The following is a 21,958-nucleotide window of genomic DNA, read 5'->3' on the forward strand; positions in this document are numbered from 1 at the left end:
CAAATGGTAACACATACTCAGAAAACAGTCAGGGTCCTGGAAGAGAGGCCAAGAAAGGGCCTCTGGTGGAGTGCTCTGTGGGGCAGGTGTTACCAGAGCCTGGTCAGACAAAGGAGGAGAGAAGATGGCATTGGACCAAGAAAAGGGCAGAGGCCTTGAGGAGCCAAAGGGAATCGTGCAGCCTTGGAGAGAGAGGCTGGGAGGGAGTGGGTAACTGCCAGTCCATACCGCTGTGTATGAACCTGACCCTGGGTTCGGTAAGCCGCAGGGCACCAATAGAGGAATGATATGATCACAGATTCTCTTTAAAAGCTTCACCACAGCTGTCCTATGAGAAATGAGCAGGAATGATGGCAGAACGGACCCAGAGTCTGCTTAGGCTCTCACAGAAGGTCAGGTCACAGAGGAATGGAACTGAGGAATGAGAATATCGCTTACATTTATTCAGCATGCAATGTAGTCAGATATGCTTAGACACATTTAAGGTTATTGTCTTTGTAAGAACCCTGAAAGGGAAGTTCTCTCATTCCTGTTATGGAAGCTCCAGCATGAAAGTCAAATCTTATGCACAAGGTTGCAGAAGAAGGAGACAGTCAGACATCTACTTCACCCCATCACTATCCTGCAGCCAAAGATGCACCTGGAAGGTGGATGCGCCTTCTTGTTCAACTTGTCCTCACTTAGGACTCTATCTGCCCAAGCATTCTGCAGATAGTGACTAAAGGCCTTTGTGCGTCAGAATTGGGCCTAGAAGGAAAAGAGAATTACTCGACACTGCTCAGCACCAGCCCACCTAAAAGATGCATCAGAGCTCAGCCCCTCTTCACCCTAGATTCAGCTGTTTACTTAGACAGACCCATTCTCCAAAGTGGCCTGCCAGAGCCCACACAGGACAGAGGGGTAGGAGCCATGGTTTTTAAATTACAAAGGTGCAGCTGAAGAGGTCTTAGCATCTGAAAACCTAAGACCAATGCCACTGCCATATAGCTGGGTGACCTCAGGAAAATTTTTTTGTGACACTGAGATTCTGTTGCTCTGCTACATGTAAAAGTATTCAGCGTCACTGGGTGAGTGTCAAGATTTAAATACCCATAGGATGTTCTGATGGTGACAAGCTGGAGGCTAGTCATAACTACACCATGATGGTGAGGAGATGGAGGGTGGGTGTGCTCCTGACGGTGAGGAGATGGAGGGTGGGTGTGATCCTGATGGTGAGGAGATGGAGGGTGGGTGTGCTCCTGACGGTGAGGAGATGGGGGGTGGGTGTGATCCTGACGGTGAGGAGATGGGGGGTGGGTGTGATCCTGACGGTGAGGAGATGGAGGGTGGGTGTGATCCTGACGGTGAGGAGATGGGGGGTGGGTGTGATCCTGACGGTGAGGAGATGGAGGGTGGGTGTGATCCTGACGGTGAGGAGATGGAGGGTGGGTGTGATCCTGACGGTGAGGAGATGGGGGGTGGGTGTGATCCTGACGGTGAGGAGATGGAGGGTGGGTGTGATCCTGACGGTGAGGAGATGGAGGGTGGGTGTGATCCTGACGGTGAGGAGATGGAGGGTGGGTGTGATCCTGACGGTGAGGAGATGGAGGGTGGGTGTGATCCTGACGGTGAGGAGATGGAGGGTGGGTGTGATCCTGACGGTGAGGAGATGGGGGGTGGGTGTGATCCTGACGGTGAGGAGATGGGGGGTGGGTGTGCTCCTGACGGTGAGGAGATGGAGGGTGGGTGTGATCCTGATGGTGAGGAGATGGAGGGTGGGTGTGATCCTGATGGTGAGGAGATGGAGGGTGGGTGTGATCCTGGTGAGGAGATGGAGGGTGGGTGTGATCCTGACGGTGAGGAGATGGGGGGTGGGTGTGATCCTGACGGTGAGGAGATGGAGGGTGGGTGTGATCCTGACGGTGAGGAGATGGAGGGTGGGTGTGATCCTGACGGTGAGGAGATGGAGGGTGGGTGTGATCCTGACGGTGAGGAGATGGAGGGTGGGTGTGATCCTGACGGTGAGGAGATGGAGGGTGGGTGTGATCCTGACGGTGAGGAGATGGAGGGTGGGTGTGATCCTGACGGTGAGGAGATGGAGGGTGGGTGTGATCCTGACGGTGAGGAGATGGGGGGTGGGTGTGCTCCTGATGGTGAGGAGATGGAGGGTGAGTGTGATCCTGATGGTGAGGAGATGGAGGGTGGGTGTGATCCTGACGGTGAGGAGATGGGGGGTGGGTGTGCTCCTGATGGTGAGGAGATGGAGGGTGGGTGTGCTCCTGACGGTGAGGAGATGGAGGGTGGGTGTGATCCTGATGGTGAGGAGATGGAGGGTGGGTGTGATCCTGACGGTGAGGAGATGGGGGGTGGGTGTGCTCCTGATGGTGAGGAGATGGAGGGTGTGATCCTGATGGTGAGGAGATGGAGGGTGAGTGTGCTCTCTGGAATTTTGAGATGGGAGAGCAGGTGTGCTTTTGGGTTTCGTGGAGCACCTGTGAGGCCAGCATTTGGAAAGCTAAGGCAGGAGGATTGCAAGTTCAAAGCCAGCCTGGGTCACATGGTGAGACCCTCTCATAATAGCAAACTCAATTCAAAGGAAGTCAGAGCATAAATTATTTCCCAGGTGATGCCAACATTTTCCTCCAATAGAAAAGATAAATAATTGCAAAGACACAGTTCTAAACAAATGTCCAGCCGAGCCAAGATCATTTGAATTCTTGTCATGTTTTCCTTTCCTTCTCGTTTTATACATCCACAAGCTTCTTTCACAGGATACTGCCTGCTACTTCATAAAATGATCCAGTGAGCCAAGGACTTAAACCGATTAGGTCTGTGGTTCCAGCCATCTGAAACATTCTACGGGGCATGTGGGACGCAGGCTGGTGGTGACGAGGGTTATCTCTGCATCTTGCCTCTACATGTAATTTGCTGTGATTCCGGAACAGATGATGCCTGATAAAGGATATTCATTTTAGTACCTAGAAAATATGGATCATGGTTTTGAATTATGGGGCTTTGTTATTGGTTGTGATTGTTGTTTACCGTGTACTGTGTTTTATTAAGGCTCTTTTTGGTTCGTCCCTGTTGTGAGAGCATTTGGAGTTATGTTTCTACATTCCAGTAAAAAGAATCACTAAAAGTCATCTATGAGAAATTTTGTAATTTGTGGAATAATAACATGATAAGGTAAATCTGCAGCAGATAGTTGGGGGTGGTTGTTCTGAACAGCAAACAGCTTCCAGGAAAAGAAGTCACCAAAGCCTACACATACATAAGACTTAACTTCCAAGAACAGATATCCATAATATATTCAGGTGTTCATTGACAAGAACTGTCTAGTGACATTTTTATATGAATGTACTGTATGGAACCATTAAACTCCCAAATCAAAGGCATGCTCTTCAAAAAAAAAAAAGAAGAAGAAGAAAGATTCTGCTTGTCCAAGTGCACTGAGAGACTGTAAACATCAGTTGCCTGTTCAGGGGGGAGGAGGGACGGGTTGTGTGTATGCCAGGAGTGATAGGGAGGAAGTGGGGGGCCAGGCAGCAAGGGCATCCAGAAGCCCAAGGAGGGACTCTTCTATGGAGCCTGTGTCCTTCCTAATGTCACCTCTGAGTTCCAGCATTAGGAAGTGCCAGCCACAGACTCCAGGCCCCAAGGGGCGACCAGCCACATTACCTAATGCCCCCACCTCGTTCCAGAGGCCCCTATGTATGCCAAGCCACAGCTGATGCCAGTTCCCCTCCCCAAAACTCCTCCCCAAAAGGTCTTTCAAAGGCAGCTTGAGCCTTGAGATCAAGAGGGCACACCTCTTCCCCAGAAATCCCAGTTCACAGCAGGCTGTAGGGGAGACTTGTGATTGGCTCCGCTTGGGTCATGGGTTCCTCTTGGGAGACTGAGTGGAAATGAGGTGAATCCCAGCAGAGCCAGGGATGTAGAGCGCTTACTCTGAGGATGGAGATGAGGGGAGGGGCAGACAGCTCCACCTTCTTGCCTTGTGATTGCTGTTTAAAGCACTCAGCTTAGCTAGATCTCTGAATCCTCCCACAGCAACCTGAGTAGGTGAGGGCCTTGTGAGGGCCTCTGTGCATTACCTGTCAGATAAGGATGTGGTCAGATCCTCAGCGACCATGCCAGCCCAGTGCACACTCATCCTGTTGTGTTGTACTTGTTTCCACAGAGGTCTCATTGGGAGCAGCTTCACGGAAACACATTATCTGCAAGATGGCACTGACGTCTCCCTTGCCCGCAACTACACTGTGAGTAGTCCAGCATGCACGGGTGGTTCCCAAATCTCCATGTCAGTGAATCTGAGCCTGCGCCTCCCAGCTATTTTGTGCTAAGCAAGCCCCAGTGTCTGGGCATTCCATGGTACCCCAAGAAAGCATGGCTTTGACCATGTGTTTCAGGAGAGCCGTGGAAGTTGGTGGCAGAGCTGACCTTGAAACTAGCCCCCCAAGGCCTAGGTGGTGGTGATTTGGGCACAAGCTAGAGATGCCTTAGAAAACAGTCTGTCTGGTCTGAATTTTGTCACATTGGGGGAAGTACCTTAAAGAAAATGTAAGGAAAGTGGTTTCCACTTAACCTTCTATGAGTACCTCCACAATATTCAAATGACTTTATATCAGGATTATGACTTCCAGGCTTGGTAGCCCATGCCTGTAATTCCACTTACTGGAGAGGCAGAGACTGGAGGATATCAATTAAACACCAGCCCAGACAGAGCTAGCCAGCAAGAGCCTATCTAAAATACAAAATCCAAAGGGCTATGGTTGTGGCTCAAAAGGTAAAGCCCTAGTGTAGCGAGTGTGAAAGCCTTGTTTCAATCCAAAGTACAGAGAAAGGGGCAGGGGGGGAAACATTGCTGGAATATGACATTTACCACTTTTCAGTTTAGTTTTTGTTACAAACCCATAAGTGAGTATGGAGATTCAAAGGCATAAGACAAAGTCTGTGAGGAAGGCTATCTGGTTTAAAGAACTAAAGGTGCTGGTTTTAATAACAGGAAGTCAGAAGCAAGCTTTGCACTGTGTTGATGCCTCTGAAGAACCTGCTGTCCCCTTCTCTCTTCAGCGTTCTCTCCCCAGCACTCTCTTACCTCTAGGTAGTTGGGTTAGGTACTGGGCACTTATGTACCAAAGGTCTCCTTCCCAGGATCACAGTGGGGTGCATGCAGAGCTGCAGGTCTCCAGCCAGGAAGACAATAGAAATCTTGAGCAAGGAATAAACATATACATATTGTTGTTAATGTCTGAGGCAGAGACAAAGAGATGGTGAGGAGTTGGAGCTGTAGGACCTCAAAATGCTGCTAAAAAGCCAGAGAGAAGATCCAGGTGCTAGGGGCAGGGCAAGAGAAGCAGAGGATGCAATGAGAAGCTCACAAAAGCTGGCTGCCCAGCGAGGCACTTCTGGTGTGAAGCTCGAATTCCAATCTGCAAAGAGCCTGGAGATGGTCTGCCAGTATTCCTAACTAAAAAGAGATCATACTGAGACAGAAAAATCAAAGCCCCTTCTAGCCCAGTGTGTGTATTGGAAATAGACTTGGCCTGGGTCCAGAATTATAGTATCATCAAAAGAATGAAATTCCCAAGCCAGTCCAAAGTCACTGGGGCTCCCCTGGACCCAGCTGAAGTCGTAGAGTAGCTCCATGGAGATGTTTCCAGGTCTAGAGGACATAGGATGCTCATGCAGAGAAAGAAAGGGGATAATCATAATATTAAAGATGAGCCCCACGTCAAACTTACAAACCAAACAATAAAGAAAGCCACTGCAAATGAGCATCGGTAGAATAAATAAATTTGTTCTTCCAGGAACAACAACAAAACCAGAGAAGGAATTTGTAGAGAACAGAAAAGACTTACTAGAAACTCAGCAGTGGGCCAGGAGTTTCGCCTCGTGGTAGAGTGCTTGCCTAGCATCTATGAAGACCCAGGCTCAATTCTTTAGTACCACATACATAGAAAAAAGCCAGGAGTGGTGCTGTGGCTCAAGTGGTAGAGCTCTAAACTTGAGAAAGTCCAGGGACAGTGCTCAGGCCCTGAGCTCAAGCCCAGGACTGGCAAAAAAAAAAAAAAGAAAAGAAAAGAAAAGAAATTCAACAGTGTAAAAGCATCTTAAGAAATAGAAAAGAAAGAGACTATGGTAAGGATGAGCCTAAATTTTGAAGAAAATCCACCACCTCCAAAAACAGGAAAAATCATATTCCAGGATAGCTTACAGAGACACTGAGGCCACATGAGACAAAGGAGAAATTGGGACAAAATGATGGCAGTTGAACCCACTCTAGATTTCTCATTGGTATGGCCTTAAAACTTTGGAAAGAAGAGAGAAAATGATTGCAATATTCAGTTTTCTTTTGGAGGTATTTTCCACAAAGAAAGGTAAAATAGACAGGTTCATGTAAAGATAAGAGAATTCCTTGTCAGATGCTCACACAAAGTTTATTTAGCCAGAAATGACTAGTGAAGAATATCTTTATAAAAAAGGGAAATGCTGGGAGCCAGTGGCTCCTGCCCTAAGTACTCAGGATGACAGCTCAAAACCAACCCTGCCAGAAAAGTCCAGGAGACTCTCCGGTTAACTTGCAAAAACCTGGAAGTGAAGTGTTGCTCAAATGGTAGAGCACTGGCCTTGAGTGCTAAGTTCAGAGAGAGTACTACAACACTGATTTCAAGCCCCAGGTACCAGAACAAATAAAAAAGATGACGGGAGACTGAACAAGAAGCGAGGAAAGTGTATCAGAGAAAGAGGAGAGAAAATAATTGAAAGTGAATAAAACTGTCTGAAATCACAATTATATGCACCATGACTACATTAGAGCATTTAAAACAAGACAAAGGAGTAGCCATAGGCAGCTTAACAATTTGTATTAAACTAAGGAATGATAGACACGCTAATTAAATTTGAACTTTGATAAGCAAAATATGCCCTGCAATTTTAAGTATAACACTTTAAAGAACAGAAAAACACAGAATGTATAATCTAACTAATTTAAAATGAATAGAAATAGTGACATTGAACAGGATGCACTGTATTCATAAACTGCTTTGTTGAATGGCAACTCCTTTGTACAACTACTTAAAGATAGCAAAAATATTTTTAAAAGAAAAAAATAATGTATCAGTCCAGTAGTAGACATGAAGGAAGGAAAGGAATTTAAACAACAGAGTAAATCTAAAGCATAAAAAAAGCTAAAAATGAGAAACCTATTAGTCTCACTCAATAAATAGTAACTTACTTGGTAAAATAAATTTAAAATAAATGCAGCTATACATACTTTACAGAATTACACCCCCATACAAAATGGTTATGGGAAGAAATAAGAAATAGCAGACAAGCTTTAACCCCAAGAAAAATTCTAGAAACCTGCTGACATCCACAAAGCTAAACCTTGACAAAGGGAAAGGCATTATTAGGTATCCAGGAGGCATTACATAATGATGAAAGGATCAGTTCAAAAGGATGTTAAGAGAATTATAAAACCCACCAGATGTACCAAATATAAGAAAGAAATAATGGAAAGAATCCAAGTATAACTTTTAAATCTAATTATAAATTAACCAAGATTTCTTAGCCCAATTCTTAATTAAAAATTTCTTCTGTCTGCTTCTGTTCCTTCTTTCCTCCCTCTTCCTCCTCCTCCTCCTCCTGCTCCTGCTCCTCTTTTTTTCTCCTCCTCCTCTTCCTCCCCATTTACCACTAGGTGAGGGGTGAGGGGAATTCTTCAGCTTCCTCAGTTTCCCTGCACACTCACAGGTCCTTGAGATTCACACATGAAAAGCAGTCCAAGACATCTTTCAACAAGGAGAATCTCACAAGGTAGAAGTTTCAGCAAGGACTTACTTTAGTGTAACAGAAACAAAAAGTAGAGAACAATGGAAAAGGGGAGAGATATTTCCTATTCTCCACACAGGAAATGGGAATAAAGACTGTAACTGCTCTTTGTGGTGGCTTTTACACTTTCTGAGCTGGGAGAATACAAGTGAGTCATGTCTACCTAGCAGTCCCTAATCATTAGACAATGCCTGAGGATGACTGAGATGGAGGCTTTTAGTTATTCTAAGACAGGGACATGTGATCTAGACCTGTTTTATACACAGGAAGGAGATGGGATAGTTTTCTTCTTTGCCCATTAGTGGATGTCCTAACACCTCAGAGGAAAAGGTAGATAGATACCCAGGGCCCTTGAATAACTCGGTACCTAAGAGGTGATATGAAGGGAGCTTCCCGCTTTGGTTGTTCCATTTTTATACGCTGGTTCTGATGTCCCTTTTAACATTATTTGGTTTTCATTGTCCTGTCTCCTTATCTATCCTACATCAGTAGGTTTACAGAAAAAAGAAGCCTCTCCAATAGCAAGATAGCAATTTTTAAGCAGAAAAATATCTCTATGGGCAAAAATGGTATAATTTATAAAGCAAGAATCCAAAAATCCCTTGTCACATCCACAAACCAGCCTGAGCAGAAAAGACTGTGAGATTCCACTTCCAATTAACAAGCAAAAGGCCAGACTGGGGATATGGCACAAGAGGTAGAATGTCAGCCATGAGCAAAAAAGCTGAGCAAGAATGCAAAGACTTGAGTTCAAGTCCTGGTTAAAAAAAAAAGAAGGGAAGAGAAGGAGGAGAGGATGGGAGAGGAGGGGAGGAGAAGGGAGGTGAGAGGAAGGAAGGAAGGAAGGAAGGAAAGAAGGAAGGAAGGAAGGAAAGAAGGAAGGGAAAGAGGGAGAGAGCCTAGAAATGCATCAGTACAGTCCCCCATAGTAGATCAAGAAAATTAAGATGTGACCCCAGAGAGATTTTGGTGGTTTCATGTCCTATTTTCTTTTCCTTAGACATTTTCCTCTTCCTCCAGCCCCCAGCCATCACTACCAATTAGAAAAATGCAACAAGTAAAGAAGCAGGAGAAACACAGACTAGATAGACGAGGTCCCCACAGCTGCCAGGCCCTGGACTTTGGTCCCAAAGCTGAAGGCTACAAACCCAGGCTTCTTAGAAAACAGCCAGCATGGATGGTTCCAACATCCTTGGTGGTCCTTGTCTCCATGAGACATAGGACTCTATTTCTGTTTTCTGACGTGTGTGTGCAGAACCAGGGGCTTGAGTCTTCCCTTCTCCTCATCTTCCCACGGGGTGACTGGGTAGAAAGATCCTTCCCCAGAATGGGTCCCAAGACCTTGGCTGGCAGAGGGGGTAGGAAGGGAGGTCAAAATTTCCTTCCTTTTCTGCCCAGGCTTAAGCTGACCTGTACAAAATATACCAGAGGCCCCTTCTCAAAAGGTGCTTAACTTGATATTGTAGATTGCCTCTTCAGCCTATCCTGAATTCTCTTAGATAGGTGAAATGCTGGGGGACAGATTAATCGACACCCCTAGCTCTCAAGACATCAGATTAGGAACGCAATGGCTCCTCTTTTTCTCCTGTGCCCTCCCAAGCATCCTGTCACTTAAGGAGTGAGCAGGTGTGTCTTCTAATGCAGCGCTCACAAAAACCACACAGTTGAGCCGCCCCAGGGCCTCAGGTCTCACATTGCTTTTGGTGTTGAAGAGACAGATCTAGCCTTAATGAAGGAGGCAGCTTCTTATTGAGTTAGGCTGGAAAACAAAGAAATGTGCTGATTCATCTCCTCAGCTTCTAAAGTCGGCTCCTAGCCACTTTCCCTAAATTCAAAGTTACATATAAAACAAGACCCACTCAGGCAATGATAGCTTCTGTTGTTTTGGTTGTTAATATCTGAGCGATCGTTGTCGGCTGGTTAACTCAGAGTCGTGTAATTTCTAGCACTGATCTTAGCTCTCCTCTCCATTGTCCTGACAAAGTGAAGTACTTGTGACTTGGTCCTTGGCTGGCTCCAGGTAAGGAAGGATTATATTGTCATTTCTGGTCCGGTGAGGCGGGGCCTTTGTGCTGGTCACATGCACAAAGGCAGCTCTGAGAAACTTCGAGTTACCACTCAGAGCTCCCCCATGCCCTCCATGATGTGCTGGGAATATGTTTGTCTGATGCCCATGCGTTAACTAGCGACTACCCATACCTGCCACTGAGAACAGAATGGGGATTAAAAACAGACCAGACGGGCCGGAAGCCATGGCTTAGTGGTAGAGGGTAAAGTGCTCGCCTAGCATGCACAGAGCCCTGGGTTCGATTCCTTGATACCACACACACACAGAAAAGGCTGGTAGTGGTGCTATGGTTCAGGCCCTGGACTTCTAGCCTTGAGAAAGCCCAAGGACAGTGCTCAGGCCCTGAGTTCAAGTCCTGGGACTGACAAAACAACAACAATAACAACAGAAAGAAAGAAAAAAAAAACAGACCAGAGCCCCCAGCACTGGAAGGAGAAGGCTGGCCTGTTTTAACCATCACAGAATCCAAGCAAAGTGCTCTGTGCCTGGGGCAAGGAGACTGTGGGAGCCAAGCAATGAGGCACCAAGCCCGTTTCCCAGGACTCCAGTTATGGTCTCATCCTTCCCTGCAGGGGTCGGCAGTGTGATGAGGGAAGGCCTCTAGGGTCGGCGCCAGGCCTCTGTTTAGGGCAGTTAGGTGCAGGTGTGGGAGGGCAGCCATGAGGTCAGACTGCCAGGCTCCGAATCCTCAGCCTGCCCTACAATGGGAAGAAAAATCTTGGACACAGAACCCCTCCCACATTTGTAGAAAAGGGAGTCAGCCACAAGCACGGCTGGGCTGAGACTGTTGATCACAGCAGGCCTCTCCCACACTGTGCTGCAGTTCCTCTGAGATTTCATAGATCATGGAGATGGATGAAAACCTGAGCTGTGACCAACCAAAGTAGTGGCCAGATGCCAACCAAACTTCTCCAAGGCTAAGGGGTCTCCTTGGGTCACTGCCTTTGCCTCAGGCCCTCACCCCGCCCTCTACCTCCAGGGCCTTTTCCACAGCATCCAGAGAGACGAGCTAGACATGAGGAACTAGTGAGAGACAATGAGAAAGTAGCACTTCCTTTTCTCCAGTGGGTCACAGCTATCCACTCGGGCACCACACAAACCCACTGAACACAGGTGGCTCACACCTGTAATCGTAGCTAGTCAGAAGGCTGAGATGTGGAGACTGTGAGTCAAAACCAGCATGAGCAGGAAAGTCCTGAGTATCTTATCTCCAGTTGACCAACAAAAAGCCAGAAGTAGAGGTGTGGCTCAAGTAGTAGAGTACCAGCTTTGAATGGGAAAGCCAAGCAAAAGAACAAAACCCTGAGTTGAAGCCCCAGCACTGACATTAAAAAAAAAAGAGAGAGAGAGTTCAGAGCAAAGGAAAACAGTAGGTGGAAAACATAGCTTGCATCATAATAGGTTAAAAGTCTATACTTATTTTGGTCTCCCAAATTTGTAACAATACCTTGTGTTTTACAAAATACTTCCTTCCCTATATTATGTTTCGTCAGTCCCTGAAACCTTGGGAAATTAAATATCCATCCCATTGTAGTGATGAAAATCTCAGAGTCCAAGTCTCAAAGGAACCCTGGTGGTCCCCTGGCAGGATTGAGCTGGAGGTCTTCTGGTCACAGACAGCCCCTTCAAGGCCTGATTTGCCGGGAGCTCCCAGAGCATGTGAACATGTTTTCTTAAGCATGTGTTGTCTGATGCAGAATTCCAACATGGTAGAGTCCTTGGACTGGCCCCTGAGGTTAGGTCTGTGCAGTCTCTAACCAGGCATGGTCCTCGTTAGGACTGTGGGAGCAGAGCGAGCCCAGCAAGGATGAGAGTGCCCATGGTCCCCAACCCCTCTTGTCCAGCCACACGCAGGGCTGAGCCAGGCAGCCAGCTCTGCAGACATGAGCTGCAAAGTCACCTCTTTATTGTTTGCTGCTCTGTCACCATGTTTTCATCTCAGGGAAAATGTTTCCTATAGGGCCTTGATGATCTGTGTAGAGGACAGAGGTACCACCATGTCCTGGGAATAATAATAAATAAATGCTAGGAGCTTCCCACCCCCCCACCCCCCACCCCCCCACCTGACTTTCCCCCTACCCCATCCAAGGAGGATGCAGGAAAGCACTGTGTGAAGTTCACATCCAGGTGGAAGTGTGCCTTCTGGAAAGGAGACATTCATGAGGCTGTCTGTGTCTCCAGCTGCCAGGCACAGAATGTGGGAGGGGCTCCGGGAAGCCAGAGGCTCTGTGTCCGGCCCTGCCTTGCCATCAGCCACCTCTGCCACCTTTGACGGCAGGATCTCAGTTTCCCACAGCTGGAGGAAGCCGGCTAGAAGAGCAGGGGTGACCTCAGGTGGTCTCAGGCTTCCTCCAGCTACATCTTGTGACTGAGCCCTGGATCTAGGTTAGTTTCAGTGCTGCCTTCATCAGGGGTGAGGCAGGCCTTCAGAATTCCTGGGGGAAAGAAATTGCATTGAAAATATCATGCTGTAGGCACACTCTAACCAACTCTGCTTGCTAGCTGTCCCCTTTTTAATCACAGAGTCAGGCAATTTGGGCTACCATTTTAGCGTATAAAATGCCTTTCTTTCTAGCCCACTGACAGTGGAGTACCAGAAGTCTGATTTGACTTCCCGTAGGGCATTGCGTTGAAGGCTACCAATTTTCAAGTTCAAGAGTTCTTATTCCAGCTCCCTCTTACCCACCATTATGTGTGATTGATAGCATTAAACAGACGGGAATGTATTTTACTGGAGTGGGGAAATGCACTGGGTTAAATAATAAGTATATAGCCTACACGGGTGGAGGTCTGGTAGAGAGAAAGATGTCATTTTGTGGCTGTGTGTATTTGGGGTGTTTTGTTTGCATGGGGTTTGGTTGGTAGAAATGTATTGGATCAGCACAATGAGGAAAAGCTGACCATTCCAGGAAGGTAGCCCTCTTATTGAGTGACATCTTCAGAGACACGAGCTGGAGAAAAAACTGTTCGGGTGGTGTCCCTGGAAGACATCAAGGCAGTTAGCTTGACCTCAGAGAAAAGAATGCACTTGGGAAAGGGTGTGTGGAGCCCAGTGGCACAGTCCCGTGGGCTCATTCTCAGTGATCAGTGGACCAGCCAGCCCAGGGGGTGAGGGTGTGGGGTGCAGACCATCTGTGCCACATCTGTGGTCTGTGGTCCATGGGGACGGATGGTCTGCAGGCAGATGCTTCTGCCTCAGTGTATCTTCCCAGAGACCACTGGTCTGCACATCTGAGCAAGCCCTGCCAGACAATGGTTGAGGCACAGTCTGCAAGCCCCTCTCTCCTGCTTTCCCCCACAGAGGTCACTGCACAAGCAAGTAGCAATCAGGTGTGACAAGTGGTTTCTTTTCTCTTTCTTAACATAATTCTTTTATCATCTTTAAGGAGTTGTAATAATGAGTTTCAAATCAACATGTCAGTTTGGGTTTTTTTGGGAGGGGGGGATGTCATGGGACTTGAACTAGGCCTGGGTGCTGTCCCTGAGCTCTTCAGCTCAAGGCTACCGCCCTACCCTGGAGCCAAGCCCCACTTCCCATTTTCTAGAGGTTAATGGAGATAAGAGTCTCAGGTCTTTTAGTGCCCAGGCTGGCTTTGAACCTTTCAAATCTCAGCCTCCAGAGTAGCTAGGATTACAGGCATGACCCACTGCGCCTGACAACGTGACAGTTTATAAGGACAAGGCATCTTGATGGATGTCAAGTGTTCCAGCATTCTCCCCCATCTCTCTCAATCCTTCCGGTCGCCCAAGTTACCTGGTCCCATTGTTACCTGTGTATATTGAGTAATATGACTGTATTCACCCATCCATCCCCTTTCCATTTACCCACCCTTCCTTCTCTTCCCTCACCTCTTCCCTCTAAACAACATGTCTCGTTTCCCTGGTATTTGTGTTGCTAAACGCTAAGTTGTTCCAGGGAGTGATATCCCTACCATGCTCAGCCAGGGGGTTCTGAAGTGGTCCATCCCACTGGGTCCCTGCATCACAGAGTGAAAGCACCTTCCTTCTCGCAGTGTGTGACTTGTGCTGACGTTGGAATTATCCTGGGGAATCTGCAGTGATTATGATTATTACTGTGTAAGTAGGCCTGCTTGTTAGTCAGCTGTCAAGGCCAGGGTGGTGTCTTAGCTGAGGAACAGGTCCTCAGGTCTCAGGATGGTGATGAGAGCAGCAGAGCTGCTTACTTTCAGGAATGGCAGGGGAGACAAGTTGTACTCTCGAAACCTTCCCCCCCCCCACCCAATTCATAAGCATTACTTCAACCAAGTTGTTGAACTGGAAATTCATTTGCTACTAATTTGTTCTCAGCTTGTGCTTTAATGAGCCTATATTTCTGTGTATTTAATTTGAATGTCCATTTGATAAATAATCTATTTTTAAAAATAAATAGGGATTGAGAACAAATGAGTCTGAAATTTCCAATGTAAGTAAATAAGATGATTCTCACTACTTAGTTTTTAATTTATTAACCTGTATTCAGCTGGCTGATTTTTTTAAACCGGTGTATAACCGAGAATAAATTAGTATCCAATTAATTTCCAGTGTTTCTAACTAGTATTTAAAATTTCTCCAAAACAGGAGGGGAATTTTAGAATGAATCCCCAAAGTCCACAGTAGTGATTTAAGTTACCCCAGAAAGCTGAAGCCCAGTAGTCAGCAGTGCCCCCTGTCAACTGGGCTGCACAGTGCCTGTGTGTGCCCAGGGCTGACACCCCACGCCATGGCCAGAGCCAGGGAGAGGGCTCGGTCCCCTGGCGGAGTCCCATTGCAGGCCACTGCACAGAAATGTCATCACGATTCCCTCGGAGTCACCTGGAGAGGGGAGACCATCTCAACTCCACTGTACACGGGTGCTGAGGAGGTGTGCCTGCGTGACGAGGCTGGTGGTCTCTGGTGTGGCTGGCAGAGCATCTCCACCCATCCAGCCCTCCCACGTGCCCTGAGCTAAGCCACATGCAGCCTCAGTGGGGAGAGCAGGGTACCGTGAGCACCATACCCCTGCACCTGAGCCCAGGCAGAACTGAGCCTCACCCCTGAACCGCCCCATCCCCCTTCACTCTGCCTGTGTACCTGCTTTCTCTCTTCAGTCCCTCTGCTTCTCTGGGCCCGGGAAACAGTCTCCCTGCTCTGCAATGCAGAGGGAGGCTCTAACAAAGAGGCCATGTGGCTTCTGTTATTTATGATTGACATGACTGACAATATAGAAAATCCGAGGTGAACTATAAACTGTCAAACTGACATCACAGGGTGTCCGCCATAAACTTTCAAAACCAAAAGCTTTCCTTTATATTAAAATATCCATACACAAGCCAAGCATGGTGGCTCATCTCTAGAATCCTATCTCTACTTGGGATGCTGAAATTGTGAGAACTGAGGATCTAGGCCATGGGGCACAAAAGTTCACAAAACAGCATCACAATCAATAAAAATCTGAGCACAGTGGCCCCAAATTATCATCTAAGATAGGCAAAAGCATAAATGGGAGGACTGCAGTCCTGGCTGATCCAGGCAAATATGCAGGGCCCTATCTGGAGAATAAAAGACTGTTATTCAGCAATGAAAATAGAGAGCTGATACTTGTTATAACATGAGCAAGCCTTGAAAACGTTATGCTTAATGGAAGAAGCCAGACACAAGCCACTTATTGTGTTTTATATGACATGAGCAGAGCAGGTGAAGTCATTGTAACAGAAGGGAGGCTGGGGGAAGGGGTAATGAGAGTGACTACTGGGAGGTTCTCCACTTCCATGGGGGCCGAACAAATGTTTGGGGAGTAGATAATGGTGATGGGTGTACATTGCTATGGAATAGAGGTGATGGGGGAAATTAGGTATATAAACGGTATACCATAAAACATTGACGTTGGCAGCTTAAAAATGATGAGTGACATCTGTGCCATGGGAATCCAGTCTGAAATTTAAAAGTGAACTTGCTCTGTCACATACCACAGTGCAATGCAGAACAACTGTAACTTAAACACAGCGACTGACAATTGAAGGTTGACTAGAGGATTCAAAAGTAGAGCCACAAGCACCTCAAATGAGTGAAGAGAGGGTAAAGGGAAGTGGAATATGGCTGCCTTTGTTTGTACAGGAAGGTGGGATTCCAGCACCACACGTGCAGGTATTAAAATCCACGTACAGCTAATTGCAAGGCCATACAAATAGAAAACAGGTGAAGGGAGAGAAAGAAGTAGGAGGATCATAGTCTAGGCAGATCCAGGAAAAGTACAAGATCCCACCTGAAAGCCAGCTAAAACAAAAAGCACTGGTGGTGCTCAATTAGTAAAGCCCAGCCTAGGAAGTTCAAGTTCAAATACAACCAAAAAGAAGAAAGAAAAAAAAAATGAAGCATATACCCATGGCCTCAAAGAAAACTGCCTTAAGCCACCTACAAAAAAATTCAGGAAGAGAACAACAGATTTATGAAAACCAGAGACACCAACAAAGGCTATCCAAAGCAGTTAAAAGACAATTGACCCATAATAATTAGATCAAATATCAATATCCTGTATGTCATATGTGTGTAGAGAGCTTCCAAAATCTACAAGATAAAGTCGAATGAAATAGTAAATCTCCCTACTGTCTTCTATCTCCCTTGGAGATGATCTCAGGATGCCCTTCTCCACTTGGTGACAGTGACATCTTTTTTAGCTCCTTTCTCACACCATTATCCAGTTGATTCCGTCCCTCCAAACCATCAGGTCCTTTTGCTTAGCAACCTCAGTGTAGTCTTAGTAAACCACCATGATCATGGTCCAAGGAGTCATTCGCTGAGATGGGCTCTGCCAAGGACAGGGCCCTCTGTTCCCTCAGCATGGCAGCCCTTCCCCTCCCTCTCACTGCAGGACCTGAGTGAAGACTACTGAGCATGTGCCAGCCGATGCTTGCCAGTCAGGCACTTAATTGGGGCTGCAGAATAGGATTCATTCAGCAGTGAAATGAACCTTCCAACCTGGATGGGTACCCGTCTCCACTAAGGAAGCATCCGCTCTGTGGTTTCTTTTTGCAAGCATAAACATCATTAAAGAACAGACTGATGCAGGCATGCCCATACAGGAAACTTTGTCTTGGACTTAGACCCTTCTTGCTTTGGCTTCCTGCTGAGACAGACTTGCTGCTCTCAATTGTGTGGTTCAGCCAGGTCCCCTCTTCCTTCACCCCACTTCCTCTCATCCCCCTCATCCTTGGTTAGGTTTCCACAGGCCATAGATTGCGGCCTTGTTTTATTCGGCCTCCCAATGTGTGCGAATACCCCATGCTGTGCCTTGCCTCATTACCAAGGAAGATTGGTTCTGCCGTGGCCTTTGTGTAGCACTGAGCACTAGCACTGGCCCGGGGGACATAGGGACATAGGAGTCAGAGGGACAGCAGTGGAACGGATGCATTCAAAGCCCTATGGATGATCTCAGCTCCTCCAGCCACAGATGCCGACAGCTTGCTTTACATCTAGCATTGAATATTGAGACTGCGGTTGGACACAGGTAGCTCTCACCTGTAATCCTTGCTACTCAGGAGGCTGAGATATGTCAATGATGGTTCAAGACCAGCCCTAGCGGGAAAGCCTATGAGCCCGTTGTGTTCAATTAACCAGGAAACAAAAGCAAACCCGGAGCTGTGGCTAAAGTGGTAGAACACTAGACTTGAATGAAACAAAGCTCTCCAGAGCACGTGTGGGGGAGGGCTGAGGCTCCTGGAAAAGGAAAATCCATTATAACAACAGGAGAGCATGGGAGACAGGCGGCCGATTGCAGTGGCAGGAGTGTAATCACTGAACCATTTTCCACTCTACTGCAGGGCCACTGTTACTACCACGGACATGTACAAGGAGATGCTGATTCCACAGTCAGTCTCAGCACCTGCTCTGGTCTCAGGTAAGTGGCCATGGCCACGGCAGCTCTGGTCTTAAGCACACCACCCACCCGTCCACCACCTCCGTCTTACCCACTCTCTCCAAAGCACCACGCATGCTGGGGTGATAGGGCACCGCCATCTGGCAAGGGGAGGAGACTGGTGTGGGCAGTCACAACCATGCCATGACCCCCGTCTTAGAAAGCCTTCTCCCCAAGTCCTCTTAAACCCTGTGCCCAGGTCTGGGGACCTAAGAGGACTAAACTAGCTGAGCTCCAATATTCAGAGTCACCTTTCATTTCTGTGGCTCTGATGCTTAATAATTCCCAGAGCTAAAAGACAGGACATTAAGTATTAATAATGAAGCTGTTGGCTTAATAATAATAATAATAAAAACTAAAAGGGAAGGCCTCCTTTCATTAGGAAGCAAAATAAATAAAGGGATTCATTTAACATTGACCGAGGTCAGTTGATAGTAGGCCTGGATCGGCAGGAGGCTGTGGCGGTGCTGTGTGCAAAGGCAAGAAGGAAAAGAAGTACAGACGCCTGGGGCTGAGCTGGCAGCCCCCAGCAGTTGTGAGCTTTCACTCCGCTCTTCAGCACGCTCCAGGAAAACCATTTGTCTGACAGATTTCCAGCTGCCTCAGCCTTTTTACTGGGCTTATTTATTGAGTTGGTGAACTAACAGCTTATCCTCCACATCCTGGGGGGTTTGGGTACACTGTACCAGAGTGGAGTTCTGCAGGAGGGGGTGGGAGAATGGACAGCCTGATTTTAGAGGCAGGGTTGCAGGGTTGTCCGTGGTAACTGTGACATCCTGGGAGATTAGGGAGAATGGACACAGTCACGAGTGACACACATGCCACAGCGTCCATGAGCATGAAAGCATAACACAGCCTCTCCACACACCGTGCCAAGAATGTAATACATGCAGCACAGCACAACATAACACACAGGCATGTAATGAGACACACAGCCTCTCATACACATCATGTAAATAATTAATGAAATATACACACAAGGCAGCACACAGGCACATAATGATTCGGCAGTGTCCACACACAGCACAAATCATTTAATATACACAACATAACACCACACAACCCACAGGCACACACCATACCTTTCCCTTCCTCCCTCCATCCCTTGCATCAGCCCAGCTCCATGTGAGCCAGAGTCTTCCCATCACTGCAGGCACAGGTTCAGAACTAGGCTGAAATGCTGGGGAAACCAGGACTTGGACGCCTGGAGCTGGGACTTCACTTACTAAATTCCCTGTGGTAAGGGCTTCAGGGTAGGGAATGTGTCAGATGACAGACTGATGGATGACTGATGTAAGGGACACCCAGTCATATAAAAACCTCAAGGACCTGTTGCTTCACAGTGGATCTCTTGCCTAGCATATACAAGATGCAAGATCCTGGTCTCTAGCATCACAAAACATGTAAATAAATAAGTAAAAATATCAAGAGGAGAAGCCATTAGTACTCAAACAAGTCTTATTGGAAGTTCCATATTGATTTTAGTTGTGACAGGTGCTGTTTACTGTACCAAATTTTATGGCAAAACCAATATGTCACCAGACTATTTCTTGCCCCTAGACTGTTTAAAAAGTTGTCATCCATTTCTTTTTTCAAAGGGTAAAATTGATCGGTGTGGCAGACCATGGAACCCAGGATATACACAATAATGAAAACACTCATTTGTAATTTAGCCAGGAGAACAAGCCCCCTGTAAAATACCTGCCGTGTGGGTGCAGAATCACTGTTGCTAATTCAACAAACAAATCCAATGGACATATTTGAAGAAATCTATCCAGAAGTCTCAGCTGGGAAACTAAAGGACACAAAACTCAGGGAGAAAACAGGGCCGACGGGGCCCGGGCCCTGGGCTGCGTGGCCATCTTCCACAGGGGTCAGGCCACAGCCCAGGGCCACGTGGCCACTGTCCTGCCAGCCCCACACACACTTGTCCCCAGTGTCCTCTGACCTGGAGGAATATGTATTTTCCAAATTCCTCGTTTGAGCTGAAGACCCACAGCCATGTGGGCTAAGGCCTTGGAAAGTCGGGTCCACTGAGGAGGGTTTTCCTGACGGCGAAGGTCCCCAGGGTTCATTGCCTTAATCCCCACATGGACAGAATGAAGAACCCTCTGTCCTGCTCCGTGCAGGTCCTCAGCCCTGTAGAGCGCAGTAGATCCTCCCGCAGGAAGGAGATCAGGCCAGCTTGTCCTTGTCTCTAACCCCTGTCCCCCTGGTCATCTGCACACTCAGCCTTTTCTGGCTGGCCTCCTGGGCTCCCCTCTCACCACTGCCGTGTATATCCAGCCAGGACTCCATGCTGCTCCCCTCCTGCTTCCTTTTTCCTGTGGACATGCTGGGATGTCGGTGGGGACATGAGAGGATCCGGAACCTGTCCCTGCCAGCTCTGGGCCTGCGCTGCCACCCCCTGACAAACACCTAAGGTGGAGTCTACGGCTCTGCCAGGACACTGGCACTCAACCCCCCCCCCCAGGTCTAAAACTGCACGCCTGGATGGGTCTGCAGGCAGTCTCCCGCCCACCCTCTTCCCCTGGTCACCTGAGTCCCTAAGCTGGACCCCTGGGGAGCTGGGGTGACCCCGCACATGTTACCTGATGGCCTGCTCCTGCTGCTCAAGTCCAGCGTGGCTGTCTCCACCCTCCACTGTTCCAGAGCTACTGCCAAGGCTGGTGGCACATCCGGCGTGCCCTTCCGTGCCTGCTCATCAGTCCGCCTGCAAAGGTTTATTGATCACGGCCTCACCTACCTGTCACCTATTGACCGTGCTGAGCAAACCAGAAGACGTGAGGAAACTGCCCCGGGGTGGAAAGGAGGCAGACATTATCTAATCACAGTGTTGGGAGACTCACAAGATATTGAATGGAGCCAGGAGAGCATGGCAGCCCAGCACCCCATGTTATGTCCTCCACCCCAACACCCCACTGCTTCCTTTGTGGCTCCCACTACTTGTCTGTAATGTCCCCCACTTCCTCTCTCCTGGAGGGAGCCCCGACCTTCCTTGCTCCTTGTTCATACAAGGCCTGTGAGCCCCCGAGCACATCAGGGCTGAGCTGACGCCAGCGCCGGGCAGCTCTGAACCGCTCTGAAGTCAGCCTGTGGTGTCAGCGGCTCCCTCTGAAGTGCACACTTGGGGTGACGGAGAGATGGATCACTGGCACGGTTGTAGGCAGTGAATAACTTGGGGACAAGTCTTGGCTCTGCCAACAGCCAGCTTAAGCAACCAAGTTTTTCTGTCATTAGAAGTTCCAAGCACAAAGTATCATGGGATGGATTCTTTCCAGAAACTTCAGGGGAGAAGCCTTTCTGTACCGCTCTGTCCTAGCTGTTGGTAGCCTTGGCATTGCTTGGCTGATGGTGACATCACCGCAGCTCCAGCCTCTGTCTGTACTTGACCTTCTTGGCTTTTGTAACCTCCTCCACCCCCAATACCAGGGTTTGGACTCAGGGCCTGATGAGCTTTTCAGTTTGCTTGATAGACTGGCACACGACCACTTAAGCCACACATCCAGCCCAGGCTGGGCTTCAGATTGCCGTCCTCTAGGTCTCAGGCGCCTGAGCAGCTAGGACTTACAGGCCTGAGCCCATGGTCCCAGCCTATTTGTCAACCCTTCTGTTTCTCTTACGACATGTCAGTGGGGCCCACTCTAATCCAGAATGATCTTGTTTTTAAGATACTGGGTTAAATTCCATCTAAAAAGGCCCTCTTTCTAAACTTTCGGCTCTATTACAGGAGAGAGGGATGCACATGAGCACACACACTTCAAAGGGACACTACTCAGAGGCCCTCCCCCAGTGACCTGGGCTCCCATTCTTCTTTGCTCATTAGTAAAATGGGCCAGTGTCATTTGTTTTGCTGGATTGCTGTCAATACTGGATGAAATATAGCCCATTCAGGAGCCTGGCTTTTTTTTGGGGGGGGGGCAGGGGAAGGAGGACCACTAATGGGTACAAACTCTCTTCAGGGTAATGAAAATGTCCTGAAATTAGGTAAGGATGATATTTTCACAGTGCAGTATTCTAAAAGCCACTGACTTGCCCACTTTATGAGGGTAAACTTGGTGATACCCAACGTATTTCAGTGAAGGTGATCTTTAAGATCTTGAATCTGTTCTTATTCTCGGGGTGCCGGGGTAGATTGAAAATATCTCATCTGAAATTCCTGAGGCGAAACTTGTCTGTGAATTGCA

The 21,958-nt window shown here is 47.9% G+C and overlaps 1 protein-coding gene and 1 long non-coding RNA gene across 2 annotated transcripts in view; one reads left to right on the forward strand and one right to left on the reverse strand.

The window, feature by feature from the left end:
* Positions 1-21,958, forward strand: part of Adam12 (ADAM metallopeptidase domain 12) — a 252,762-nt gene that overhangs the window by 158,116 nt on the left and 72,688 nt on the right. Inside the window, exons 4-5 of the mRNA XM_090345624.1 lie at positions 4,160-4,238; positions 17,677-17,753. Of these exons, the coding sequence (XP_090201750.1) occupies positions 4,160-4,238; positions 17,677-17,753 (156 nt within the window). The remainder of the gene's footprint in view (positions 1-4,159; positions 4,239-17,676; positions 17,754-21,958) is intronic.
* LOC150053690 (uncharacterized) lies at positions 11,972-20,475 on the reverse strand. The gene is made up of 3 exons (XR_016537771.1): positions 20,363-20,475; positions 14,511-14,819; positions 11,972-12,315 (listed from the first exon to the last, which is right to left on the reverse strand). It is a non-coding gene; the product is annotated as an uncharacterized LOC150053690 (long non-coding RNA).

The sequence above is a fragment of the Megascapheus bottae genome, chromosome 15 (assembly GCF_031878675.1).
Source record: "Megascapheus bottae isolate mThoBot1 chromosome 15, mThoBot2.hap1, whole genome shotgun sequence".
In the NCBI taxonomy this organism is placed as follows: Eukaryota; Metazoa; Chordata; class Mammalia; order Rodentia; family Geomyidae; genus Megascapheus; species Megascapheus bottae.